This window comes from Marmota monax, unplaced genomic scaffold, assembly GCF_021218885.2.
Source record: "Marmota monax isolate L192 unplaced genomic scaffold, Marmota_monax_Labrador192_F-V1.1 WCK01_AAM20220418_F8-fsc00001, whole genome shotgun sequence".
Lineage (NCBI taxonomy): Eukaryota > Metazoa > Chordata > Mammalia > Rodentia > Sciuridae > Marmota > Marmota monax.
Genome location: NW_026693777.1, coordinates 60,617,873 through 60,641,452, shown reverse-complemented (window position 1 = coordinate 60,641,452; position 23,580 = coordinate 60,617,873). Strand labels below are relative to the sequence as shown.

The 23,580-nt window shown below is 42.9% G+C and overlaps 1 protein-coding gene and 1 long non-coding RNA gene across 2 annotated transcripts in view; one reads left to right on the top strand and one right to left on the bottom strand.

The window, feature by feature from the left end:
- Anxa2 (annexin A2) overlaps positions 1 to 21,800 on the top strand; it is a 40,318-nt gene extending 18,518 nt beyond the window's left edge. The window contains exons 4-13 of the mRNA XM_046461420.2: positions 7,045 to 7,139; positions 10,145 to 10,258; positions 13,297 to 13,387; positions 14,919 to 14,998; positions 16,299 to 16,358; positions 17,948 to 18,041; positions 18,613 to 18,708; positions 19,176 to 19,234; positions 20,318 to 20,440; positions 21,449 to 21,800. Of these exons, the coding sequence (XP_046317376.1) occupies positions 7,045 to 7,139; positions 10,145 to 10,258; positions 13,297 to 13,387; positions 14,919 to 14,998; positions 16,299 to 16,358; positions 17,948 to 18,041; positions 18,613 to 18,708; positions 19,176 to 19,234; positions 20,318 to 20,440; positions 21,449 to 21,508 (872 nt within the window). The 3' untranslated portion in view covers positions 21,509 to 21,800. The remainder of the gene's footprint in view (positions 1 to 7,044; positions 7,140 to 10,144; positions 10,259 to 13,296; positions 13,388 to 14,918; positions 14,999 to 16,298; positions 16,359 to 17,947; positions 18,042 to 18,612; positions 18,709 to 19,175; positions 19,235 to 20,317; positions 20,441 to 21,448) is intronic.
- On the bottom strand, positions 1,168 to 13,371 carry LOC124104459 (uncharacterized). The gene is made up of 3 exons (XR_006855436.2): positions 13,228 to 13,371; positions 7,435 to 7,568; positions 1,168 to 4,266 (listed from the first exon to the last, which is right to left on the bottom strand). It is a non-coding gene; the product is annotated as an uncharacterized LOC124104459 (long non-coding RNA).
- Positions 21,801 to 23,580: the final 1,780 nt, after the last annotated feature.

Below are 23,580 nucleotides of genomic sequence, written 5' to 3'. Positions count from 1 at the left end.
ATATTCTCTTGAGGGTACCAGGAGGCAGGTTGGCTGGGAAAAGAGCCTTTCACCTGTGAGATCAGGGTGATGAGGAGCCAGACCTAGGAGAGGCAGCCATGGGAGTGAGAGCCCAGTGTGGCCCAGTACCTTCTCTCCTTTTGGAAGGAGCTGCCAGAAGTCCAACCTTCCCCATTACTGAGGCCTTCGTCTTCACGTTCAAATTTACTTTAGACCCAGTTCCCATCTCACAGCAGTGGTGGGAGCCTGAGGCCAGTTTGAATCATATCACCTTTACTCTGTGAGCACAGAGTTCCTTTGTAATGGTATTTGTCTGCATAGCTGTGTAGGTGCCAGACCCAAGCCAGGTGGCTATAACACACAGGGAAAAGAGTCCCCTGGCCTCCTAATTGTTGGCGTCAGCTTTCATTGCTGCCTCTCCTGGCTGCTTTTTCCTTTGTGAGAGCTGTAACCTCTTTTCCCTGCAGAAATCCCAATACTGGCTTCACCCAGGGACTCTGAAAGTAACCAGACTCTTACTGGGGTCAGCACCTCTGAGTAACCCCCAGGTAAGGGCGGGCCTGCTGTGTTCCCTGGCTTCTGCTTTTTTCCCCTTTTCCTTTTCGTGAGAGAGTTAGAGCAGCAGAGCACAGGATGGTGCATGTATTTTATGTGTGTTCCTTCATTTATAATTTGAATCTCTTGCTTTTGTTTTCCTACTGGTCCTGGGAAGCAGACAGGGTTCTTCTAGATCATTCAAGTATCCAATGGAATTACCAAGTAGATGATGTCTTAGCTCCTATCTAAGGAGCTCAGCTGAGGTGGGATCAGAGCAAAATGACAATAGAACACATTTTATTTCTGCACCAAAATTTCTTGGGCACTTAGCTCAACTAGACTTTTCCTGAGTTGGGACTGTGTCCCCGGCTCTGCCAGACTTGGCAGAGGCCCAGGGCTCTCCCATTCTCGTCCTGTCTGGTGTTTGTTTTCTCTCCATCCCTCAGGCAGCTGTCAGAGTTTATCCTGTAACTGGATTATTCATCTATGTGAGCTAATGGCAAAATTGTTCCCCATCTCCTCTATACCCTATATTTTTGTAGACAACCCCTTCCCCAAATTGAATGCACGCAGGAGCCAGAGAATACAGTCGACACGTCGCCATTCATTCACTCAATTAGTCTTTTTTTTTTTAATATTTATTTTTCAGTCGGACACAATAGTTTTATTTTGTTTATTTTTATGTGGTGCTGAGGATTGAACCCAGGGCCTCGAAAGTGCTAGGCAAGCGCTCTACTGCTGAGCCACAACCCCAGCCCTCAACTAGTCTTTTCTGCATCCTGGAAAAATAAGTATTTTTGTCGTCTCTGTCCCAGAGTGAGAATGCTGGGAATAGGGAGGGAGACTGTGCCCCAGGATCTTGCCGGTCTTTGTCCTGTGTGCTTCCCAGAGCGCTCCTGTCACTGCTGCTTATTCAGAGTTCTCTCCTTTTATCTGTTGCCCCTCCTGGTTGGATTCTCTAAGTTCCATTTTGCCAAATGATTGAGAGGGCAGGAATTCCAGGCTTCCTAGCACCAGGGCTGATGGCAGGAAGGTTCTTTTGGGCAATGATGTGTGTGTATTGGGTCAGGGGCTTCTCTATCCTAAAACCACACCAGTAGATGGATGAGTAGCCAGCATAACAAGCTTAGTGCAAAAGATCGCCTCTCTCCACCAAGTTCTTAATGGCTATATCTGGAAGAGAGTGTTCTAGCCCCTCTGTTAAAAAAAACTCAATTGGGTTATTTCTTCAGTAGCTACGCATTGTTACTGCATGTCAAATTATCACCTACAGGTTGCTAACTGTGAGTGCATTTGTATGACTAAATAGTTCTATACATGTACAGACATATTACCATTCCCAGTCCTTTCTTAGGACCTAGATAGAGGAGTGTGATATGAAGAAATATCATAAGTATAATTTCAAAAAGGTACAGACATGACTCATACATATAGGATAAACATATGTTGAGCATTAGCAACGGGGATAATAATCACATCCACTTCATGTGGATGTAAGAAAAATGACAGGATATATGCAAAGCACTTAATACAATGCCTGGCACACAGTAGGTGCACAGGGGAAGGTTGTTGTTCTAATGAGTAAAACATGTTCATGTGAATATATCCTTGGATCTGTGGTCTGCCCTCTTTGTGTGGCATGCCTCTGACCTTAATATAAAGATGATATCTTCCAAAATTTGATACCACTATGCCTAGAAATCTGAGCTGAATCATGATTTCTCCCATGATCTAGATAAGGAGAGGATCTGGGCAATTTTCCTTTACTTTTCAACCCATCACCACCACCCTACGGGCTCCTGAGCTTTTCATCAAACACAAATGAAATCCATTTTCTTTGTGCAGTCAGTGTGTCTCCACAGCTGTGAGTCAGCATCCTGTTCCAAATGGCTGTTGGTTCATTGCCATGAACAATAAAGACACACATTTTCCATGGAGCTGACTTGGGGTTTCTACCCACAGCGAGGAGGAGGAAACTCCAGGAGGCAGATTTTGTGGTTTTTGGACTCAGCCATCATTTTAGACTGCAAGTCTTCTTTGTCTTGAAAAATGTGGTGGGTGACTGAAGACACCCAGGACCCCAAAGTTGGCTGCTTGAGCCCGCTGACAGCGGTGCCTTCCTGTAGCCTTCAATGCAGAATGATTACTTCAGGTCTACTGGCATTTAGAACAGTGACTGACCTTTGGATTCCCCCAACTGGAGTGTTGAAAACGCTGTAGTTAACTGACTAGATTATCTGACTATTTTCTTTCAAGGAGTAGATGCTTTTTAAAAACCTCCTTGTTCTATTTCCCATCAGGAGCCAAATGAGTACATTTGTGTTTTGTTTCCTCACCAGTGTTGCAAAAGCTTAACTTCTATTTGTTTAGTTCTTTTTAAAATTTATTCTTTTTAAATGACATGACATAAATTTATTCATTTACATGACAGTAGAGTGTATTTTGACATATCATACATACGTGGAGGATAACTTCCCGTTCTTGAGGTCGTACATGATGTGGAGCTACACTGGTCGTGTGTTCATATATGAACAAGGAAAGTTACGTCCAATTCATTCTACTGTCTTTTGTTCCCATCCCCCCTTCCTTTCATTCCCCTTTGTCTAATCCAGTGAACTTCTATTCTTCCCTCCTTCATTTTTATTAGTTTTTGAAAAATACATTTTAAAAAGTCTGCCTGGATCCCAGCATTGAGCATGTCATCCTCTACCCTTTGTGGAATTCTCCCCCACATCACTGTTCCCCAGTGTGAGTCTTTGCTTAGAGGACTTCGTGACCACCTGTATCAAACACAGGGGGATGGGATGGAAAAGAAAGCCTTGTTCAGGTTTGTTTCTTCTTCAAGTTTTGCCCCACCCGCCCAGTTTCTGTTAGTCCCTAAATCCTTCTGTCCAGCAAACCCTTTCCTAAGCACTGGAAAATGAGAAGTCAGAAGGTACAGATTCAGAGGCAGAGCCTCTTCTCACAGGTATCTGCAGCTGTGTTCACTGTAGAGCTTTCCCGGCTCCAGGCACTGGCCATGTGCTGTTGGTGGTTGTGCTGAGGTAGCTCGGCGTTCAGCTGCCTCCTTCCTGCATCTTGGGCAGCAGTGGAGAGGAACCATTTGACCCTTGGAGCTTTAACCTGTACCATGTATTTTCCACAAGAGTAAACTGCTTCATCCATTAGGATAGCAGGTCGAGGGGAAGCGGCGGTGTCCTAAAGATAAGATGGTTCAGTCTCACTGGCAGATACACTGTTCTGGTGTTCCAGTGTAGGTCCTGCCTTTAGCAGCATTGACCAGGCAGATGATCCTGGGCTCCATGAATTTTTCCTCTTTCCAGTTCAATTGGAAACATGCATGCAATGGTATGGGAGAAATAGCTGATGTGGGTGGAGTTTTGGGAAGGAGTCTTCCACTTGCTGAAACTCCATTTAGTTTCTTTATGGTTGCTGGCATTAATTAGCATGTGTGTAGTGCATCCGTGATCCCATCTCAGTGGCTGTTTGCTTGGTAAATAATTCAGGTGAATGCATTGGGATGCCTTCAGACTACAGTTGGTGCTGCCTCTTAGGTGAAATTCAGGTTAATCATCAGGGCTTTTATGGGGATTTCCAATAATTGGATTGAATTCCAACTCTGCTGGCTGGTCACTTAACTGTTATACAAAGGCAAAGAACTGTTTCACTGAGAGCAGAGAACTATACAGCAGTCTGTGAACTGAACTCTTCTTCGGTGTTTTTTCTTACCTGGGTTGTTTTGACAAAAACAAGCAATAAAAAGGGAATAACCTAAAATTACAGTCAGCCCCATGCATCATAGAAACAGCTGGTAGAAGTGAAACAAGTCATACACAGGCTGCTTTCCAACAGCCTTCCCACTCTCCTCCCGTAGTTGTCCATCTCTGTCACTGAGTCTCACTCAAGGGGTTGCCTGGGTGTTATTGAAATGCTGCTTCTGGGGTCCTACATTCTAGGTAATCTTAATCAGTAGAGCTCAGATAGGATCTAGGGGATTGTGTTTTTAATAAATATTCCTGGGGATTTCAGTGGTGGCCAGTCAGGGACCACATCTGACACAGACGTACCCTTTGCTTTTGTTTCTGAGAAAATCATGTATTATGGGTCAGTATTCTATGTTCAGGTCAGTGGCTGGTAAGTTGATTTCAGGAAATATTAGAATTGAGGTTAGAGAGTAGAATTGTGTTTCATTGTGATTCTTCATTTTCAGATATGGATAATAAAGTTAAATATAAGGCAAAAATACATTAATAAGAGGATTACACATGTATGTGGGTAGGTGTGCACACCACTAGTCCATTAAGTAGCCTCAATACCAGCTATGTGGGCATATGTCTGTAATCCCAGTGCCTGGAGAGGCTGAGGCAGGAGGATGGCAAGTTTGAGACCAAACTCAGCAACTTATTAAGACTCTCAGTAATTGAGTGAGACCTTGCCTTAAAAGAAAATAAAAAGAATTGGGGATGTAGCTCAGTGGTAAAATTCAATCCACGGTACCAAGGAAGTGAGTAAATGAATGAATGAATGAATAAATAAATAAAATAGCCTTGTAACCTTATTGAGTTTGTGATTAAAACTTCCCAGCCCATTCCTAATGAAAACTAAATATAAATTTAGACATGATTCTGTTCTGTAGTGTGGAGATGGAGGTCATTATTCATGCTCCTTCCTTTGTGTGAGTGTAGACACTGAGATCCAGGGGGACAGGTGTCTACACAAGTAACAGATGCAGAGCTGGGTCCCTGTCTCTGAGCACTGAATTCCTCATCTATAAATAGAAAGAGAAATAGCTGTGCCCACTTGATTGTTTTGAGGATTAAGTAAGATAGCATGTGTTAGGATGTTGGGAGACAGAAAGGGAATTACATGGATATAATTCCTTGTTATTATGCATACTGTGTTTTATTCTAAAGGAAGTATTTAGAATTACATTAGGGATCTCTTGAAGTAATTTGTTGACTCTAGATCAGTAACTGCACATCATTTACTATGTACTTAAAAAATGCTTTTTGTGGTCATAGTCATCTCACCCCTCAGATGATCACTATTCAAATTTTGGTATAAAGGCTTCTAGATATTTTCTTACACATGCACATGAATGTGTAAATGCCTACATAGTATTCCATTATTTGAACAAGAGAACATTTAATCCATCTCTTTTGGACATAGGGGTTTTTCCCCTTTATTTTTTTGATATTGCATACAAAACTGAAATAAGCATCTTTGAAGCTGACTCCATGCAGTGATTGGGTTTCTATGTTTACTTTGCTTCTCTAAAAATCAGAACTAAAGTTATAGATGCTTCAGTTAAGATAGCAACATATTAGTATGAACTCCCTTTGAAATAAGTATGTACATTTTAAAAAGTGTTGTTTTTATACCCAGAAATTCTAACTTCGTGATTTTTGGACTAATACACTTGAGAGTAAAGGTACCACCTCTGTGAGTCTGCTCATTGCTTTTGCCTCAAAATATTACTTTTCTGGCCTCTGTTTCTTTCAGATTCCTCTGGTTCCCTCTGGGTCAAGCTGTTTGCAGTTTGCCAGTGACCTTGTGGGTTTAGCAGTTATGTCCTGTCATCCAGAATTACCTATCCAGTTATGGCAGAGACTTTCCTTTTATTAAACAAAGTTCATAATCACCCAGGAGAGGGACGTTTCGCATTCTGAATCCTTAAAATCATGCTTTCTTAAGTTAAATGGCATGTTAGGAGTATTTCTGATATAGAATTGGAAACTCGGATACCAGAAGGCATTGCTTATCTTTGTAAATACACATGTTCCAATTAAAATAGGTACTAAAATATTTTGGTGGCACTTCAAAACTCCCAATTTAGATTTAATTTAGATTAAAACACTTACTCTTTTTAATAAAGTTATAAAATTGATTATTAAAATTGCCTATTGGAGATTAAAAGCAGCAGAACGTTTATTTTCCTTACAAAACAATTTAGTCTTCAATAAGTCTGATTATATTAATCAATTATGCTATTAAAATACAACTGCCATATTAAATCTGACTCATTTGTCATGACAGTTTCTATAATTATAAAAATTACACCTAGCTGCTTATATAGTCATAATCCTGCAATAAATATAAATAATTGCCTCTATTAATTCATTTTTGCAGTTACTGTCTATTAAATTCCCAGTTACATAGCAATTTGGCGACCTTCACTTAAAATCCTCCTAAATCTTTGTTGTTCCATTTGACTGCCAAAGCTCCACAAATGCACCTCCTACTGTTGATTCCAGAAACCAATTTAGGAATAAAATAGTTTTTAAATACAAATATTTAAAAGGTTCATTTAGGCTTGAGGTTTGAAGCTTTCAAGGAAAAAAGGAAAGAGGTGTACACGTTGGGTAGAGCATGCTGACCAAAGAGAGAAAACTAATCTTGGCGTTCTAGTATTTCAGTTTGAAAAATTCTACTTAAGACCTTTGAACTAAGCCCAAAGTACCAGAATGTACAGCTGAGTAACTATTCACAACTGTTTTTTTTTCATAGGTGTGGATGAGGTCACCATCGTCAACATTTTGACTAACCGCAGCAATGCACAGAGGCAGGATATCGCCTTCGCCTACCAGAGAAGGACCAAAAAGGTATGGGTAATTTCAGGGATGGAGGGCATGCCATGTTGAATTTAATTTCCTTGGCCATTGTGTTTTCTTTTTGTGGATTATGGCTTTCACCAGCTAGGACCTTTGGGAACGCTTGCATGTCCAAGGTTTCCCTCTTACGTCCTTGTAAGGGTTACTCCTCTTGTCCATGTGGGAGCTCATACATAAAGATAACACCCTTTATTCCAACCCTCTCTTACTCCATCTCAGCCTACATGAAAGGAACAGTTCTGGGAAGGGAAAGTTAGGAAGGAACAGAGAATAACAGAGTGCTTACCAGGTGCCAGGCACTGTGTTCAGTTCTCTTGTTTCATCTTTATGACTTCTGATGGCTTCTTGATATGGTGTTTCTAATTTAATTTCAGGACTGTTGCCTCCACTGAGTACTGATGGTAACACATTCCTCTCATTCTTTAAAAAAAAAAAAAAACACCACTCAGATTCTTAAGAGTTTTGCCACAAATGGGCTTCGTTGGTAGTACATCGGGTCTACCAGGCTATCTTCAGCATGCCATGCTCTACTATTTAAAGAATCTTTGTGTGCTTTTTCCCTTCATTTGTCCACTGGTGGTTAAAGAGCAACCAGCACTTGTTCATCCTTTATTTTGTTGCAGTGTTAGGAAATTTTATTTTTAAGGATGTGCTGCTTTATTTTTAACTTCTTGCTATTAAAAGCTTTTGATTTATTCTTGGACAGTGCAGTAAGAGTGGCTTCCTGCAGCTCCTGTTTGACTTAGGGCTTTCACTTATAGCTACAGTAGAGGTGAACTGGAAGGATTCTGGAAGAGAATTTCTGTTTTTGGGATTGACATGACCACCAGGGTCCTGGGAGTTGCAGGTCAAGCCTTTCTGTAGCTCCTTCCTTCACCCTCTGAAACAGTTGGAAAGGACAGAAATAGGAAAGCAGCTGGCTTCTTTCATCTCATATGCATTACAATTCTTCTTCCACTAGATTTATATTAATCTTCTATGGTGAAGCATGGAGGGGAGTGTTTTATTTCTGCACTTTCCCCAAAGGATTTATGAGCGAGCAGAGCCAAGTTTCTGTTGGAACAGAAGGTCCACCACTTTGGACAGTAGACAAATAATTGCTCATTCAGCTGTTACTTACATAGTGGGGTCTTGGAACACACTAGTGTATACACAAACATAGAGGCCCCAGTCTCGATTTCAAATTAGGTAGGTGGAGAATAAAGCCCCCATGTACCCTGTTGGAAGGAATGTATTACCAGAATTGTGGTGGGGTTGTTGCTATGTGATGGGGACAGCTCACTGTCCTGCTGATTCTTAAGGACTCACAGCCTTGGGCCAGGGAGAATCTTCTTTCACAGAAAGAGAGAGCCTCTGAAGGAAATCTCAGAAGCAGAGCCATCTGAGTTGTTTGCAGAGTTCTGTGGGGAGATGGACCGAGGCTGCCCAGGTGGTGAGCTTGAAGACCCAGGCGCAGCCAGCAGATGTGGAGATAAGCTGGAGTGGAGAGAGGACTGATTTTCTGTTTCTTTCATGTTTAAGCAGATGCCAGGTGTGAGGTGTTCCTATATCAAGAATGGTTTTATTTATCATTTTTGGAATTTTTGCTAAGTGCAGAGCCTTGTGGTGAACATTAGAAGAAACAGGAAGTTGTATGCCCATGAGGAGTTCAGAATAGACCTGGAAGAAGTCAAATAGGTGCCCAAATGCTATTCGAGGTCTGAGCAGAGAATGGGTAGTGGGGAGTGTCAAAGGTAGGCTAAGTTTGGAATCACCTAACCTCAACGTTCCAAATTGGAAAACTGGTGTTATAATTAGGAGGTGGTGCTTTGAAAATCTAAGTGTGTTCTTAGCACATGGGGAAGCTGGAAAACGTAGGCGGCCAAAGCATTGGGCCTGATGATTTCTCAGATCCATGTCAATTCTAATCATCTTGACATGGATGAATTATTTGAGAAGATAATCTCTGAAGCGGGCTGCACATCACCTGCAGAGCTTGCAGGTTACCTCCACGGGCTGAACATCATCGATTTTGAGGCCACCATTGGAAAGCAGGCAGGAAAGAAAGTAGGGAGAAAAAAAGGATAATAATAAAAAGAAAGAGGATTAAAATGGTAGAGCTAGCCATGACCCACTGCCCATGGTTTGTAGAATATTTAATCCCTGAGGAAGCATCTTTAAAAGCCATATTGAATTAGGTGCTGCCTCAGACCTCTGACTTAAAATAACGCGTTCTTGGTGACACACAATCGAGAAACAATACACAGCAGGCAAGTGAAGGGGAGTCTGGGGGGTTTAGTTCCCATCAACACCATCCTGATTCAGTAGGGACAAGTTGGTGTTTCCTCAGTAGCAGTTAAAGCGTTTTGTACAGGGAAGCTTCATAACCCCACTGCTGCCACGTTGGGGTCTGTGGTTCTTCTGGAGGTTTTCAGGCACCCCCCCCCCCCCCCGTAACAGCTGCAGGCAGACCTTCTGTTGTAGGATCTCAGCAGATCCCGAGGACTCTCTCGCCAGGAGGCTGTCCTCTCTAACTACCTCCTTCCTGGCAGAGGCCTCACACCAGAACCTGCCTTGTCTTCCACGGGGTATTGTGATGCCTTCATGCTCAGAGTTCGTTTCTTTTTCTTTGTTTATTTTTTGTGTGTTGTGTGTTTTTTGTCGTAATCATGAACCCATTAAATGAGCAGAACCCATTAAATGGGCACCTCTGTGACATAAACATGCATGTGTCCCTAATGCCCTCTCCTGCCCTCCCCTCTCATTTTGAAGCTTTCTGAGGAATTGCTTGCCATTCTAGTTTCCTTTTCATGATTAGGAGACGGCAAAATCAGCTTGGGTTTTAATGGGTGCAAAACCTGATAGCTAGGGTTCTGGGTCTGACAAAGGGAATGCGGTAGAGGGAGTTTGACCTAGGACTCCAGAGTGGTCAGAGTCCTCTTACTTTTGTTTTTCTCTCCAGTTTTAAAATGAATATTGGTTACCATGTTTGCTATGTGATTGCTGTTTTTCTAAAGGAACTTGCATCAGCACTGAAATCAGCCTTATCTGGCCACCTGGAGACTGTGATTTTGGGCCTATTGAAGACACCTGCTCAGTATGATGCTTCGGAGCTGAAAGCTTCCATGAAGGTAAACACGTGTGAAATGTTATCTCTGTCAAATCTGCCATTAATATTTGTGAATTACAGCTATTTGAGTGTAATTAGGTGATTTTCAGTTTTGTTGAATTCTCATTTGGATTTTTTTTTTTTAATGAACTGAAGCTATAAGTTTCAGGATTTGTACCAAAAATATTTCATTTACTTTTTTTAAGACTGCAAAGAAATTTCATGATGCTGAGAAGTCAGTTACCAGCTGCTACGACTTGGCACCTGGGCGATTGGAATGCCATTTGGGAAAACTACTTCCTTGATTACACTTCCTCCTTAAGAAAGATATGTTGTGATATTAAGGAGAAAGAAGAACTCGTAGCTTTTGTTAAGCAGAGCTTGCAAATTCTGCCTGTGCATTTGTGAGCGTTTCTTCCTCTGCCCTTCTCCCTGTCATATCCCATTGTTTGTTTCAAATTCCAACAAAATCAGAACAGCATAGTACACATGAGGGGTGATTTCAGAATGTGAAGGGTGTCTGTGTTTAGTTCAAAGTCTTTCAGGGATGTTATATCTCTCATGTTTTTCAAAGTTATCTCGAACTTGTAATTTTAGGTAAATTAGCAAAAATTCTAGGTTGTAACCCCTCTGAATTTTGTGTATCCCTAAAGTACCAAATATTTAAGTGTAATGGATGCATAAACGTATGCAACAGCAAAGTCCATGACCCTTTTCAGTGTGTGCTTGCATGCAACTCTTTGAGTAATCTGCTACTGCCCCCTGCTGGTACAACTGGGAAAAGCCTCCGTAGCTGGGGATTGCCTTAGTTCTCCGATATTTTATCCTAAGTCTGTATTTTCTGTGATGCCACTGTTTCTGAATTATGAACTGAGCTAGAAGCCTGCCAGCCAAGCTAATGTCCCAGTTCAGTTGTCATCCTTTCCCCAGAGAGCACCTCAGGATGAGGCTGCTTCACACGCATTTCCAGGTCCCTGGGACTTCATAGCTCAGGGCTGCTTCAAGATCTGTTGTTAAATCCCTTTCTTTCAGTTCTTCATGAAGAACTGAAAGCTCAAGCTACTCTTTGTTTATGTGGACTTGCTCTGAGTTTTTTCAGCCGTTTATACTGCAGGAAAGGTATAATCAAGAATGATGATGTGCTAACAACACTTAATGAAATGGCTTGATAAGACAGCACTCCTGCAACCAAGGCTTTGGACCTTTGGAGCCATGTTGGCCTCTCCAAGGTTTCTGCTGATCTTCAACACTCAGATCAGATTATCATATTTTCATCAAGAATCTATTTAGTTGTGATTTCCTGTGATTTTACTAGGACCTATTACTAGGTTTTAGTGACTTGAAACAGACCTGTCTGAGCTATCAGTCACTGTTGTAATCTATGTAATTGGACCCCATGAAGGGTGCTTTAACTGCTAAATCTTTGACCCTGTGCCAGTTCTTCCATTAGCTATCATAGTTGAGTACCCTTCTGAAATCCATAAAGCTTGAAGTGATATTAACTGAACTATTCTTTTTTAAAATAAATAAATAAATAAGTCTGTTTTGACTTCTGGCGATACCAGTAACAGTATCTGCCATATGTTATAGGAGAAATTGCCCTTGTGATAGGAATCCTGGGCAATCTAGGGAAACTTTGGGCCAAGTTATGGAAATTACCAAGGTCACCTTCAAATGTAGAGATCAAAACACTTGAAATTTCTTAGATAGTAACACTGGCATATCATTGGTGGGAGGAAACAAACCTTTCATTACTCACCTATCTTTCCTTTCTAAAGTGTCGGGGTATAGCATTTCTTTCAACACATGAGTTGCTTTTAGACTGTATTTCAATCATCCTTGAAACTGCCCCTCCCTATAATATTCAAAGATCCTCAGTAGTCATTTCACAGCATCTATGTACAATGTGGTGTGGACCTTTTGCTAACAAGGGAAGGATTCTTGGCTTTGCTGGAACCTCTACACATCATGATAAAAGCCCTGGAGGAAGAGCCATTGGCTCAAAGATTAGATTAAGAATAAAATTCAAAATTAACCATTCACCTGAGGCTTAGCTTAGATTATACATACTACTTTTTCAAGGGCATATAAACCCTAATAAGTTTAATTAATAGCTGACACATTTTTCGTGTGGATAAGTAAGTTTCTTATTGTATTAACACCTTATAATTGATTTACATTTTAAACAGTTGTAATTCTACTTAGTTCAAAGTGATATTTCCATATTCGGAAAGACAAGTATTAGAGAATCCTGATTATTAAATCTTGACTTTGATCATGAAGCCAGCTTTGAAATACATGTTTCATTGAGTCCTTTCAAGCTATCTGGCACACTCAAAATTGTATATATTAAATTTGAATTCATCACTCATCAAATTCTTATTCCTTAATAAAGTGTTGGTGTCGAGGTTTATTTGGCACTTCATTATTTCCTTTTGCTTCTCTAAAATGCCCGAAGAGTGCATAATAATCAAGCAAAAATGGAAGTACAAGAATGAAATTTTTAACATTAACCCAATTTTACATTTCAAAGAAGAGAAGTTAAAAATTTTATCTTAACTGTACCTTTCTCTGGCAAGAAGGACTTATTCTAATTTACCATTGGTGTCCACAAATGACAACATCAAATTTCTATGTTCCTTTATTTTAGATTAGTGAGAAGGGTTGTTAATGAAGATAGTTCTTTCCCATTTATTAAAGTTGTGAGTGGTTATGGTAGAAATTAAAAAGTAAAGAAAACTAGGAAGAAGAAAGAGTTATTTTTTCAACCTGTCATCAAAGGACAACTATTTTTAACATTCCCACACATTTAAAAGTAATTTTAACATAGTTGAACTCAAACATGCCACTCATGCCATCTTGTGCTCTGGGGAGGTATTTTTTAAAGGAATAGAAAAATGCCATTGTTTTGTTGAAGACTATAGTACAGATTGCTGAGTAGGCATGTGGAAAGGAAAATGCCAACAGACCCAATCCATGTTTGAAGTTTACCTGATAGAGATGAGCGAAGGAGGCCATTGATGAGGAAGATGGCTGATGACTGTGCTTCTTGGTTCACAGGGGCTGGGAACTGACGAGGACTCTCTCATCGAGATCATCTGCTCAAGAACCAACCAGGAGCTCCAGGAAATTAACAGAGTCTACAAGGAAAGTGAGTAGCCCTGTTTCTGTGATCCATCCTCTCAGCTGAGTTTCTATGACTCCCTCATGGCCACCCCAGTCAGTGTTTGGGAGGGGGAGCTGGGATTGTGAACACATAGCAGGAGCTGCCATGTTGGCCTTCCCGGTGAGGCTGGACATGGTCCTGGCCCCTGTCCTCCACCTCCTTGTTGCCCATGTTTTTAGCTTTTTTTTTTTTTTTTTTTGGTATCAGGGATTGAACTCAGAGGCACTCAACCACTCAGCCACATCCCCAGCTCTATTTTGTATTTTATTTAGAGACAGGGTCTCACTGAGTTGCTTAGCACCTTGCTAAGGCTGGCTTTGAACTCATGATCCTCCTGCCTCACACACCCCCGCCCCCACCAGCCACTGGGATTACAGGCATGCACCACTGTGCCTGGCTGCTTGTGGTTTTTTTTGTTCATTTGTTTGTTTTGTTATATATATATATATATATATATATATATATATATATATATATATATTTTTTGTTTGTTTGTAGCTGTAGATGGACAGCATGCCTTTATTTTAATTGCTGTTTTTTGTATAGAGCGCTAAGGATCAAACCCAATGCCTCACCCATGCTAGGCAAGCACTCTGCCACTGAGCCCCAGTCACAGCCCAACTGTTTTGTTTTGTTTTAAAATATTTTTAGTTGTAGGTGGACACAATACTTTTTTATTTATTTTTATGTGGTGCTGAGGATCGAACCCAGTGTCTCACATGTGTTAGGCAAGCACTGTACCACTGAACCACAACCTCAGCCTCCTGTATTGATTATTACATTTTACTAGAACTTTTGCAAAAGGATAAATAGGAGGGAAAGGGTAGAAAAAAATTATTTCTAAAAAAGATCTGATAGGGAGAAGAAAGTACTATATACATATGTCATGTATTGAGTACTATCTATTCTGTGCTCAAAAGGCTACCAGCTCTGGACTATGGATCACTCACGACTTACTGCAAGAGACCCATGAACCTCATAGCAATCTGGGAGGCAGTGTGTAAATTAAACAACACAGCCTACCTTGCTACTGTATTTCAGTATGGGTACTATTTTGAATAATGAAATAAATCTATTTAAAAGTATTATTTGATTTTTACTGGTTTTTGCCATGGTGCATTTTCTCAATTCATGGATAATAAAGTACAAGGGTGTGAACGTGTGTATGTTGCCCTACAAATATTTTGTTGTTTGAAAATGAGTATTCGTAATTGAGACGGTTGAGAGCCAGTATTTTAACTATAAAAGAGTTCCCTGATCAAAGTGAGTGCCGAGGAACCCTGGCTTGATTTAGACCTGTTTATCCCTTGTCCCTGGTGACTCCAGCTCTGATGTTATGGGGGCCAATATCATTCTTGAGAGTGTGCCCCCAGTTTGGGTTTCAGAAGCACAGGCGCCTCCTGCCGACACAGCTGTTCCTGCTTTTGAGGCTTAGTCGCTGTGGGGGGTTATTGGGGTGGGTGGCTGGTTGGCTGTGTAGGCAGAAAGCATCACACTAGATGTGTTGTTTTCCAAGTGTACAAGACTGATCTGGAGAAGGACATTGTCTCCGACACTTCTGGTGACTTCCGCAAGCTGATGGTTGCCCTCGCAAAGGTGGGTTTCTGGGTTTATTTGACCGGCCTTGCTTCCTCCCAAGGCAAGTCACATACCTCATTTTATACTTGAGAACAAATTAACTAAATCCTCTGTGCCTGCATCAGAAATTCTGCTGCATTTCCGACAGTGGGTTTGCACCGTCGCTGCCGAGTTGTCATTTTTGGATAATAGGATTTCTTATCCTGAGAAACCGCATGGACAACTGGACTTTGGGGGCCAGAGGAGGAATAGGCAGTTCTCAAGTTCTGGCCTGGATTTATGTGCCAAGTGTCTCCATGTGACTTAGGGAAGGTCACTTTGCCTCTATCTGTGGCCGCACAGGACTCATTGGGAAGTGACCCTCTGTATCTCTCACTTCCCACTTCTTAATGAGAGCATTTGTCCCTGCAGTCCTTTGTCTGGGGTGGGGCTCTCTTTGTGGAACTGATTGCTAATGATGACACATTAACATGGATGAAAGGTGCTTCCCCTGTGACTATTAAGTTCTTGCCCTGTGCCACTTAATGCCTGCGTCAGGGGAGAAGGAAATTCTGTTCTCTGGGAACCCTGATGGCAAATGACTGATCAGCGTGTTACACCCTGGCCCACTCCCATCTCTATTATTACGACAACTCCCCTGCTCTCTTCATCTGTCACCAGCCTGTGCACTGCTACCCTCAGATCATTATGAAATTCACTTTCACATTTTATCCCCTGATCAGAACCTGTTTCTGTTGCATCAAATTCAGACTCCCAGCTGCCCTCACCCTGGGCCTCTCCGCCTCCGTCCTCGTCACTGGGATTCTCTCTAACTCTGCTCTGTCCCCACCTGTGCTGTCCCTCTTATGGGGAATGGCTTCCCGCCTCCTTTCACTCGTCACTCAGGGTTCAGCCTTAGCCACACCCCATTATCCCCAGACCTGCTGACTCTGCTTTCTGAAGAGTTCTCCTTTCTTTTGCATTTCTGGTCATCTGAGTGCCCGAGAGTATTGTCTTACCCTGTGTTCCATACTTCATTCTCCATCCGATTGCAAGGTCCCTGAAGGAAAGAATTAAATGTCTTCAGCTCTTCTTGGGGGAGGCGGATCCTGTAAGGTGCACAGCCAGGCCTGGGTTCTGAGGGGGCCGAGGATGGCGAGGAGCGCAGACTTTTCACCTCCCTGGACTGCCTCACCCTCCTTGGTCTTGTCTGGACTCAAAGTGAAAAGAAAAAGTATAAGTGGGTGTTCGTATAGTAAATTAAATAGTTGGGGGAAAAACAGTTTCAGTTTTAAAATACACAAAGGAATAGATTTGATGTTCTTATTTTTCCCCCTAGGGTAGAAGAGCAGAGGATGGCTCTGTCATTGATTACGAACTGATTGACCAAGATGCCCGGGTAAGTACCAAGCTCTATGGTTTAAATTCGTATTTTTTTTATAAATCTCTGGAGAGTCTGTATAATCATCTGTTTTCTGTGTAACTGATTATCTCAAAACTTAGGGATGTGAAACAACAAACAGTTATTATCTCTCAGTTTCCGTGGGTTAAGAATTGGGGAGTGGCTTGGCCAGGTGGCTTAGGCTCAGGGTCTCTTGTGAAGTTGCAGATGAAATGTTGGCCACGGCTGTGATTGCCGGGGGGTCTCACAGGCTCAGAGGGATCTCTTCTTAGACTGCCCGCCCTTGTGGTTATTGGCAGGAGGCCTTAGCATCTCCCCACTGGGCTCTCTCCAGGGTTGCTCGAGTGTCCTCACAACATGCAGCTGGCTTTCTCCTGAGTGAGTGATCCAAGAGCCAGGAGGAAGCCCCAGTGCCTTTGATAACCCAGTCTCAGGAGTCACACACTGTCCCTCTGTCATAGTTTTTTCATTAAAAGTAAGTTCCTGAGTCTAGCTTACAGTCACTAGGTGGAGAATTTGCTTCCACCTGTGGAAGAGAGGAACTTGAAAGAATCTGTGGCCATGTTTTAAACCCACAGCAGTCTGAGAATGAGAGTTTCTCCTTCACTTTCTGAGGGGATTATTTTTTAGGATGTATTTCCTTTAATGCTGGTATTAATTAGCAGATCACTAGTTGACTCACTCACCCTCATTCAGGCTTTGCTTGTCTGGAAGCACCAGCTTCTGCCGGGTGGGATGTGGCCGTGCACACCAACAGAGTGAGCGCTTGGGGAAGCAGACGGTGGTAAAGGCACAGCCAGGGATGGGGAGGCTTTCTGCTCTGCTGTGGTGGGAGCAGAGGAGAGCTACAGAGGTCTGTCCTCTTTTCTGGCTGAAAAGAACTTTGCCATAATCACTGAGAACTATTCGTGAAGCTGATGTAGATTCCTCTAAACTGTATGCTAGATCTAGAGGGTCAACTGTTAGCTCAAAGTGTGCCATAAAAGTTATAGAAAAAAAATTAATTTGAATTCATTTTAGTTTTAAAATTCAGAATATGCTGGGTAGCATATTTAGCAAGAGGTGGAGAGGGGTTTTAAATCAGTAATAGAAATTGGGTTTTGCAGATGATGGAGAATCAATGAATGAGTCTCTCTCCGTATAGAAGCCTTTCTTCCTCACCTTCAGCCATTCTTACCTTTACTTATGGCCCTTAAATTTTCCTGGAAGCTGAAAAATGAGATTGGAATGGCTCCTTTTCTGCTCCATTATTTACTGAGTTTCTTGGATGGGGCTGCCTTCTTTTAGTAGAATCTCTCAGTCCCTCTTAATATGAAAAGCTCTCAGCCTTTCCCTTCATGTTCAAGGAAGGTGTACAGCACCAGCCTCATGAACAATCTGCATTCTTACTTTGTGTCTGTCTGTGCCTAATGAAGATGGCTATAAGACTCTTGACCTAAATGGTACATTTTTGGTCAAGTCTGTAAGGGCACCCTTTCTCATTTGGCATTTTGAACGTGCAGCTCTTTGGATATTTTTATATGACATTTCTCTTGACCTTTTTTTGGATCATATAGTTAACTTTTCCTTGTTGGCTTTGCTTGTAGGATCTCTATGATGCTGGAGTGAAGAGGAAAGGAACCGATGTTCCCAAGTGGATCAGCATCATGACTGAGCGGAGTGTGTGCCATCTCCAGAAAGGTGGGTGCTGTGCTGAGGAGGTCTTGTCACCCTAGGGCTCTGAGCTGGGCTGGGTGGTGTCCATCCTGGGGCTCAGGTCTGCAAGAATAAGACTCACTCTCTGCTTGGCCCTCCCATAGGCTCTCTGGTTTTCTTTCACCAAATCCATTTGCCTTTCTCTGTCATTCTGGAGCCTTCTCTCTCCCAAATGTCATCATATTTGGCACTGAGTTTGCTTCTCTTCCTTGTTTGAGGAACATTTTATCTTGACATATTTGTTGAAACAAGGGCTTGGCTGGGTGCTTTGTATTCTTTCTCAAGGCTTCCAGATAGAAAGGGTTCCACTCACGGGAGATGGACATGCTACAATCTGTGACCTGGGTCATGCCATTCGGGACAGGTGCATGACCTGCTGCTCTGAAGTAGACTGGTGCAGTGCTGGCTCTGGTCCACAATGGCAACCTCTAGCTGCCCAAGACACTACCTATGATCAACCTCATTCTTTCTTTATTGTGGTGCCTAGCCATGTGGGTGACCATTGCAGCACTGACCAGTGGCTCTGACATAATGATGATTTGTGGCATTTCCTTAGTATTTGATAGGTATAAGAGCTACAGCCCTTATGACATGTTGGAGAGCATCAAGAAGGAGGTCAAAGGAGACCTGGAAAATGCTTTCCTGAACTTGGGTAAGCAATCAACCCTAGTGGACACCAACTTTCAGAGAACAGTATGGAATCAGAAGGAATGAATGGCCATCCTCTTAACTCAAGTGGATGTGGGAAGAGTGGTGTCTAGATGTAATTTGAATAGTTTTGTAATCTTAATTCTTAAGCGTAAAGATGCAAAACTGAAGAACAGCTTCACTTGGTAGAACAGAGTTGGCAGGAAGAATAAGGCAAGAGAAGAGGGGGCTGTGGTGGAGAAATTCACATGCATGCTTGGGTTTCTGCAGCCCTCAGAGTGCCCTGGTTGAAAACCACAGCGGAGCTTAGTAGTTCAGAGGATTGCAGTTTCCCTTAACCTTTTGCATCCTGCAGCCCACATCTGCTGCATCAGGTCATTTCTGGTTGGTGCCCTGGGGTCAGGGCATCATTTCCTCCTGGAGAAGGTGAGATGAGCACTGTACCTCTGATGCCCTTTCTTTTCTCCACAGTTCAGTGCATTCAGAACAAGCCCCTGTACTTTGCTGATCGGCTGTACGACTCCATGAAGGTAAGGGCAACTGGCCAAGAAGCCCATGTTCCCATGTGATTCGTATTTTATGCCCTAAACTAAATCTCCTTGACTGGTGGATGGAGGGAGGGACCCCAGTGTCTGGAAGCAAGAACACACTAGTCAGCTCTGGTTACATTTGACAGGTGAGAAAAGCACAAGTCCTTCCTCTCTGAACTACTTGAACATGTGTTTGGGTTCAGGGAGAAAATAAGTGCCCCTGGAGGGAGGAAGTGCTAAGGGGTGGTGCTGTCTGGTTCTTGCAGGTGGTGTGGTTCAGTAATTTCCTGCTGTTACCCCCAGAGGAAAGACAGGCGAGGACAGGAGTAGTAGTGAGCACCCTCTATGCCATAGCCATTGTGCCCCTTACCTCCTTGACTGAAACCCTGCAAGGTTTATATGCTTTAAAGATGAGGGGACTGGAGCTCATGGAGCCTCAGTCTGCTTGAAGTTTTGCAGCAGATCTGCACCTGTCTGACTCCAAAGCCAGCTCTGCGAGTCTCCGTGAACTAACCATCTCTTCCCATAGACCCATCCCATTTTTCATTCCTTGGACATGCCACATGGACATGCCTCCAGGCCTTTGCTGCTTCTCCCTGGAGCACCTTCCTTGTCCATGTTGCTTCTCTGCCATTTCTACTTGAGTTCCATGTCAGATGTGACCCTTTCCTTGATGTTCTCAGCCTGAGGCTCTGGAAGTACACTCAGGGGTCCTTACTGTCTCTACCATTCGCATTGGCATAGAACCATGAGAAAGATGTGTGGCAAGTCCTCTCTAAGCCCCCGAGAGGCAGCAACCTTTTGTCATGTACATAAGGGTTCAGGCTTCTTGGGCTGAGCTTTGTAAGAATAGGTGCTCCATAGACATTTATTGAATGGACGAGTAAGGTTTGTGCTGATTAAATCTTGGTGTGTTTGGAATTCCAAGATGATCTTTGTTTCTTGAGGAAAAAGTTCCACAATTGTGTTTTCAATCTCTCAGGCAGCCTCAAGAAGCAGGAGTGTGCCAGAAAACATATTAGATGCTTTTTAAGTGATAACATTGTCGGGGGATTTAACTTGGAATATCAATTTGACTTTCAGGGCAAAGGGACTCGTGATAAGGTTCTGATTAGAATCATGGTGTCCCGCAGTGAAGTGGACATGTTGAAAATTAGGTCTGAATTCAAGAGAAAGTACGGCAAGTCCCTGTACTACTACATCCAGGTAAGGCCCCTGGTGTTAGGTTGGCCCTGCCTGGCCATCCAAAGGGCTTGGGGTCCCCAGGCAGCTAGCCAATTTTTTCTGTTTTCTAAGTCTCTGGGGAAGAAATGTTGGTCACCAAATATCAGGAATTCACTTTGAGAGGTACCCTTTATGATTTGTCCTGGATTCCGTAGAAACAGGCCAGTATTTTATATTTCCCATGTCTGTTACTCTACAATGATAATGGTGTTTATCAGGATGATCCTACAAGAGTTGGTGACATCCTGAAGAAACTCTGAACACCAATTAAAGTTTGTATTCTGTTGTATTTCTACAAAAATATTTCTTGAAAAATTGTTAGAAAATCATGACAGCATTTAGTTACTTAGAACTCCTGTCTCTTCATTCAATTTGGTCTCTGTCCATTTTAGAGTGATGGAACATTGGTATAAAGTGATTGCATTCATAGTGGTGCCACTGTGCCTAGATCAGACAAGCTTGGAAAATCCCTTTTTAAAAGATTCTGAAATTTCTAAAGGCGTGTATATGGTTACTAAGGATATATTTGGAGGTGGGTTCGGTCAACCTAGGCTTCTTAGGGCATGTGTTTAAAATTGATGGACCAGTTAGATTCTTGGTAATTGTTTCCTCACCTCACTAGCACATTTCCTTGTAACTTAAGAGGCCATGACATAGCAGTGAGGAGGAAAGGTCTCCAGTTCTCTGTGGAAGGGTGGGGGAACAAGAGGCACAGGGAACTATTTTCAGGACCTCACTGCAGGCAGAGCTACAACTCTTCTCTGCCCTTGGGATTGTATTTGGAAATCTCCCAAGCATGTTTTCCAGCCACACTCCCAGGGGGCCTGACAGAGCTGTGGCCCTCTAGTGTCTGCATGCAGGAAGAACCTGCAGAATCCTTCTTGGGTCATGGAAGAGACTCACCTGTGCTCCAGGGCTGCTTGCAGGTTTCTGTGGAGTTGGGTCTTTTTCCTGATACAGCATTTCTCTTTTCTCCATGGCCACTTGTAGCAAGACACCAAGGGCGACTACCAGAAGGCACTGCTGTACCTGTGCGGTGGAGATGACTGAAGCGCGGCAGGGTGAAGCGCCCAGAAACGGCGTCCCCTGTGCTCCCACCTAACCTTCTAGAGGATCAGCTTGCGACTAACAGACCCGTCTCCTCCCTGTGAAGATAATGTCTGCCTTGCCCCCGCCCCCTTACTTTAGTTGCCTAAGCGTTGCCTGGCTTTCCCACCCATCCTCTCCTTTAAGCCAAAGAAAAGAACATTCCAAGGATTTGGAAGTGAAGTCTATGATGTGAAACACTTTGCCACTTGTGTATTGTGTCGTGAATAAACCGAGTTTTTACTTTAGAAACAAACACTTTGTTGGCCTTGCTTTCCATTTAATGGTTTAAAAATCACGCATGCTTAGGATCCTGTTGTTTAATGGGTGAGCCTGTCCCTAAAGGAAGAGGGAGAACTGGGCCGTCTGATTCAGTAGACACGATCCAGATGTGGCTCTTTAAGTATAAGTGAATTTAAATCATACAAAATTAAAAATTTAGTTCTTCTTTCATGCTATCCACATATCAAATGCCTTGTATCCACCTGTGGTGAACAGGTCATATACTGGATTTTGCCTGGGGAGAGCATTTCCATTATAACAGAACCTTCTGTAAGCAGCACTTTCTGCCCTGGAGATGGGAGGACCTGTGGAGGGAATACCCCCAAGTGACTCCTCACCTGCTCAGCTTTTTATAGGTAAATTAGGTGAAAACAAGTATCTTGGTGGCATCAAACTGGGGAGAAAATGGGGAGGTGGATTCTGCTTAGCAAATATTGTTAACATTTCTAGACATCAAAATAAATAATATCCTGCCCCCACTTCAAGAACTCAGTGCCAGTAGGTTTGGCTACAGCCTTCCTGTAAAGGGCTAGCAAGTGAATTGAGAGCACAGAAAGGAAGCTAATGTCTTTGAGTGGGTGGGCTGGGAAAGATGAAGTGAGAAGGAGGCATATCAGCTGTGCCCTAAAATCTCACATGAAGTTTTAGAGCTGGGAGGAAGCTCTCCATGCGGGTTCTTAAGGTTCAGATAATGGATAATTATCATTCCTATGACTGGGACACCTTCCAAAAGGTACAGTGACCACCTAGAGGGAAGACCATGGTTACCTCTCACTGTTCTCCCCTTCCAGCCAGTGGCCTTCTCTACAGTCAGTGGTGTCTGGTATGTCCTTGCACAAATAGTCTGCATACTATGCGTGTATGTGTATATGTGTCTACCGATGCTTAGGAATGTGAAGGTGCTATTTGTAAGCTGCTAACCCAGGACCCTGCAGACTTCTTTTCTGAGTACTTTTCTGAGTAGAGTAAGACTGGGGGAAGTGGTGACACCTCCCACGCCCTTCCACATCAGAGGATGCTGAGTCTACTGCTAAATCTTGGTACCTGGCTGAGGTAGAGCAAGCTCAGCAGTCTGCAGGGACTAGGCAGGTAATGGAAATATGTGAAATGGGCTAGACGGACAGAAGTGGGGAGTCTAGAGAGGTGGAGGATGCCTGCCCCACTTAAGGCATCCAAATTCAATTAAAACAACAGCAGCAACTGTGTCTCCCAAACCAAATAACTGTGAGCTGATTGGTTGGTTATTGTAACCCCTTTGGCAAACTTTGGATGGAGTGTGGCCCATGAAGTATCTCTTAGGCCACTGAGATTTTCTTCTAAAACCAGGTTATGCAAACATAAGGTGTTTTATCAAATATGACCTCCAGTGCCTGTTAGAATTGATGCCCCAGATCCAAGATGTACTCTTCCTTGTGCTTGAGGCAGAGTTCAAGGAACTGCATAGGAAGAGGACCTTTCTGTTTAACCTTAAATTCTCATGTTGAATTCAGAATGGATAGGGCCGGGAGAGGCTGTCGGAGCAATGTTACAGCATTTAGGTTTTCTTTCACCCAAACAACATATTTCAGGCTACAAAGGAAATAGTTGAAAGAGAAGGTAAGGTGCTGTGGTGGGGGGGAAGGCTGGTCTGGTTGGCTCAGACCCTCTGTCAGGTGTGAGGGAAAATCCAAAAGGCAGGCTGCACAGGGCAGGGTCTTAGAGATCTGCTCCAAACACGCCTACTGTCTCTCCTCTGTGTGGAGCCATAGATGTCT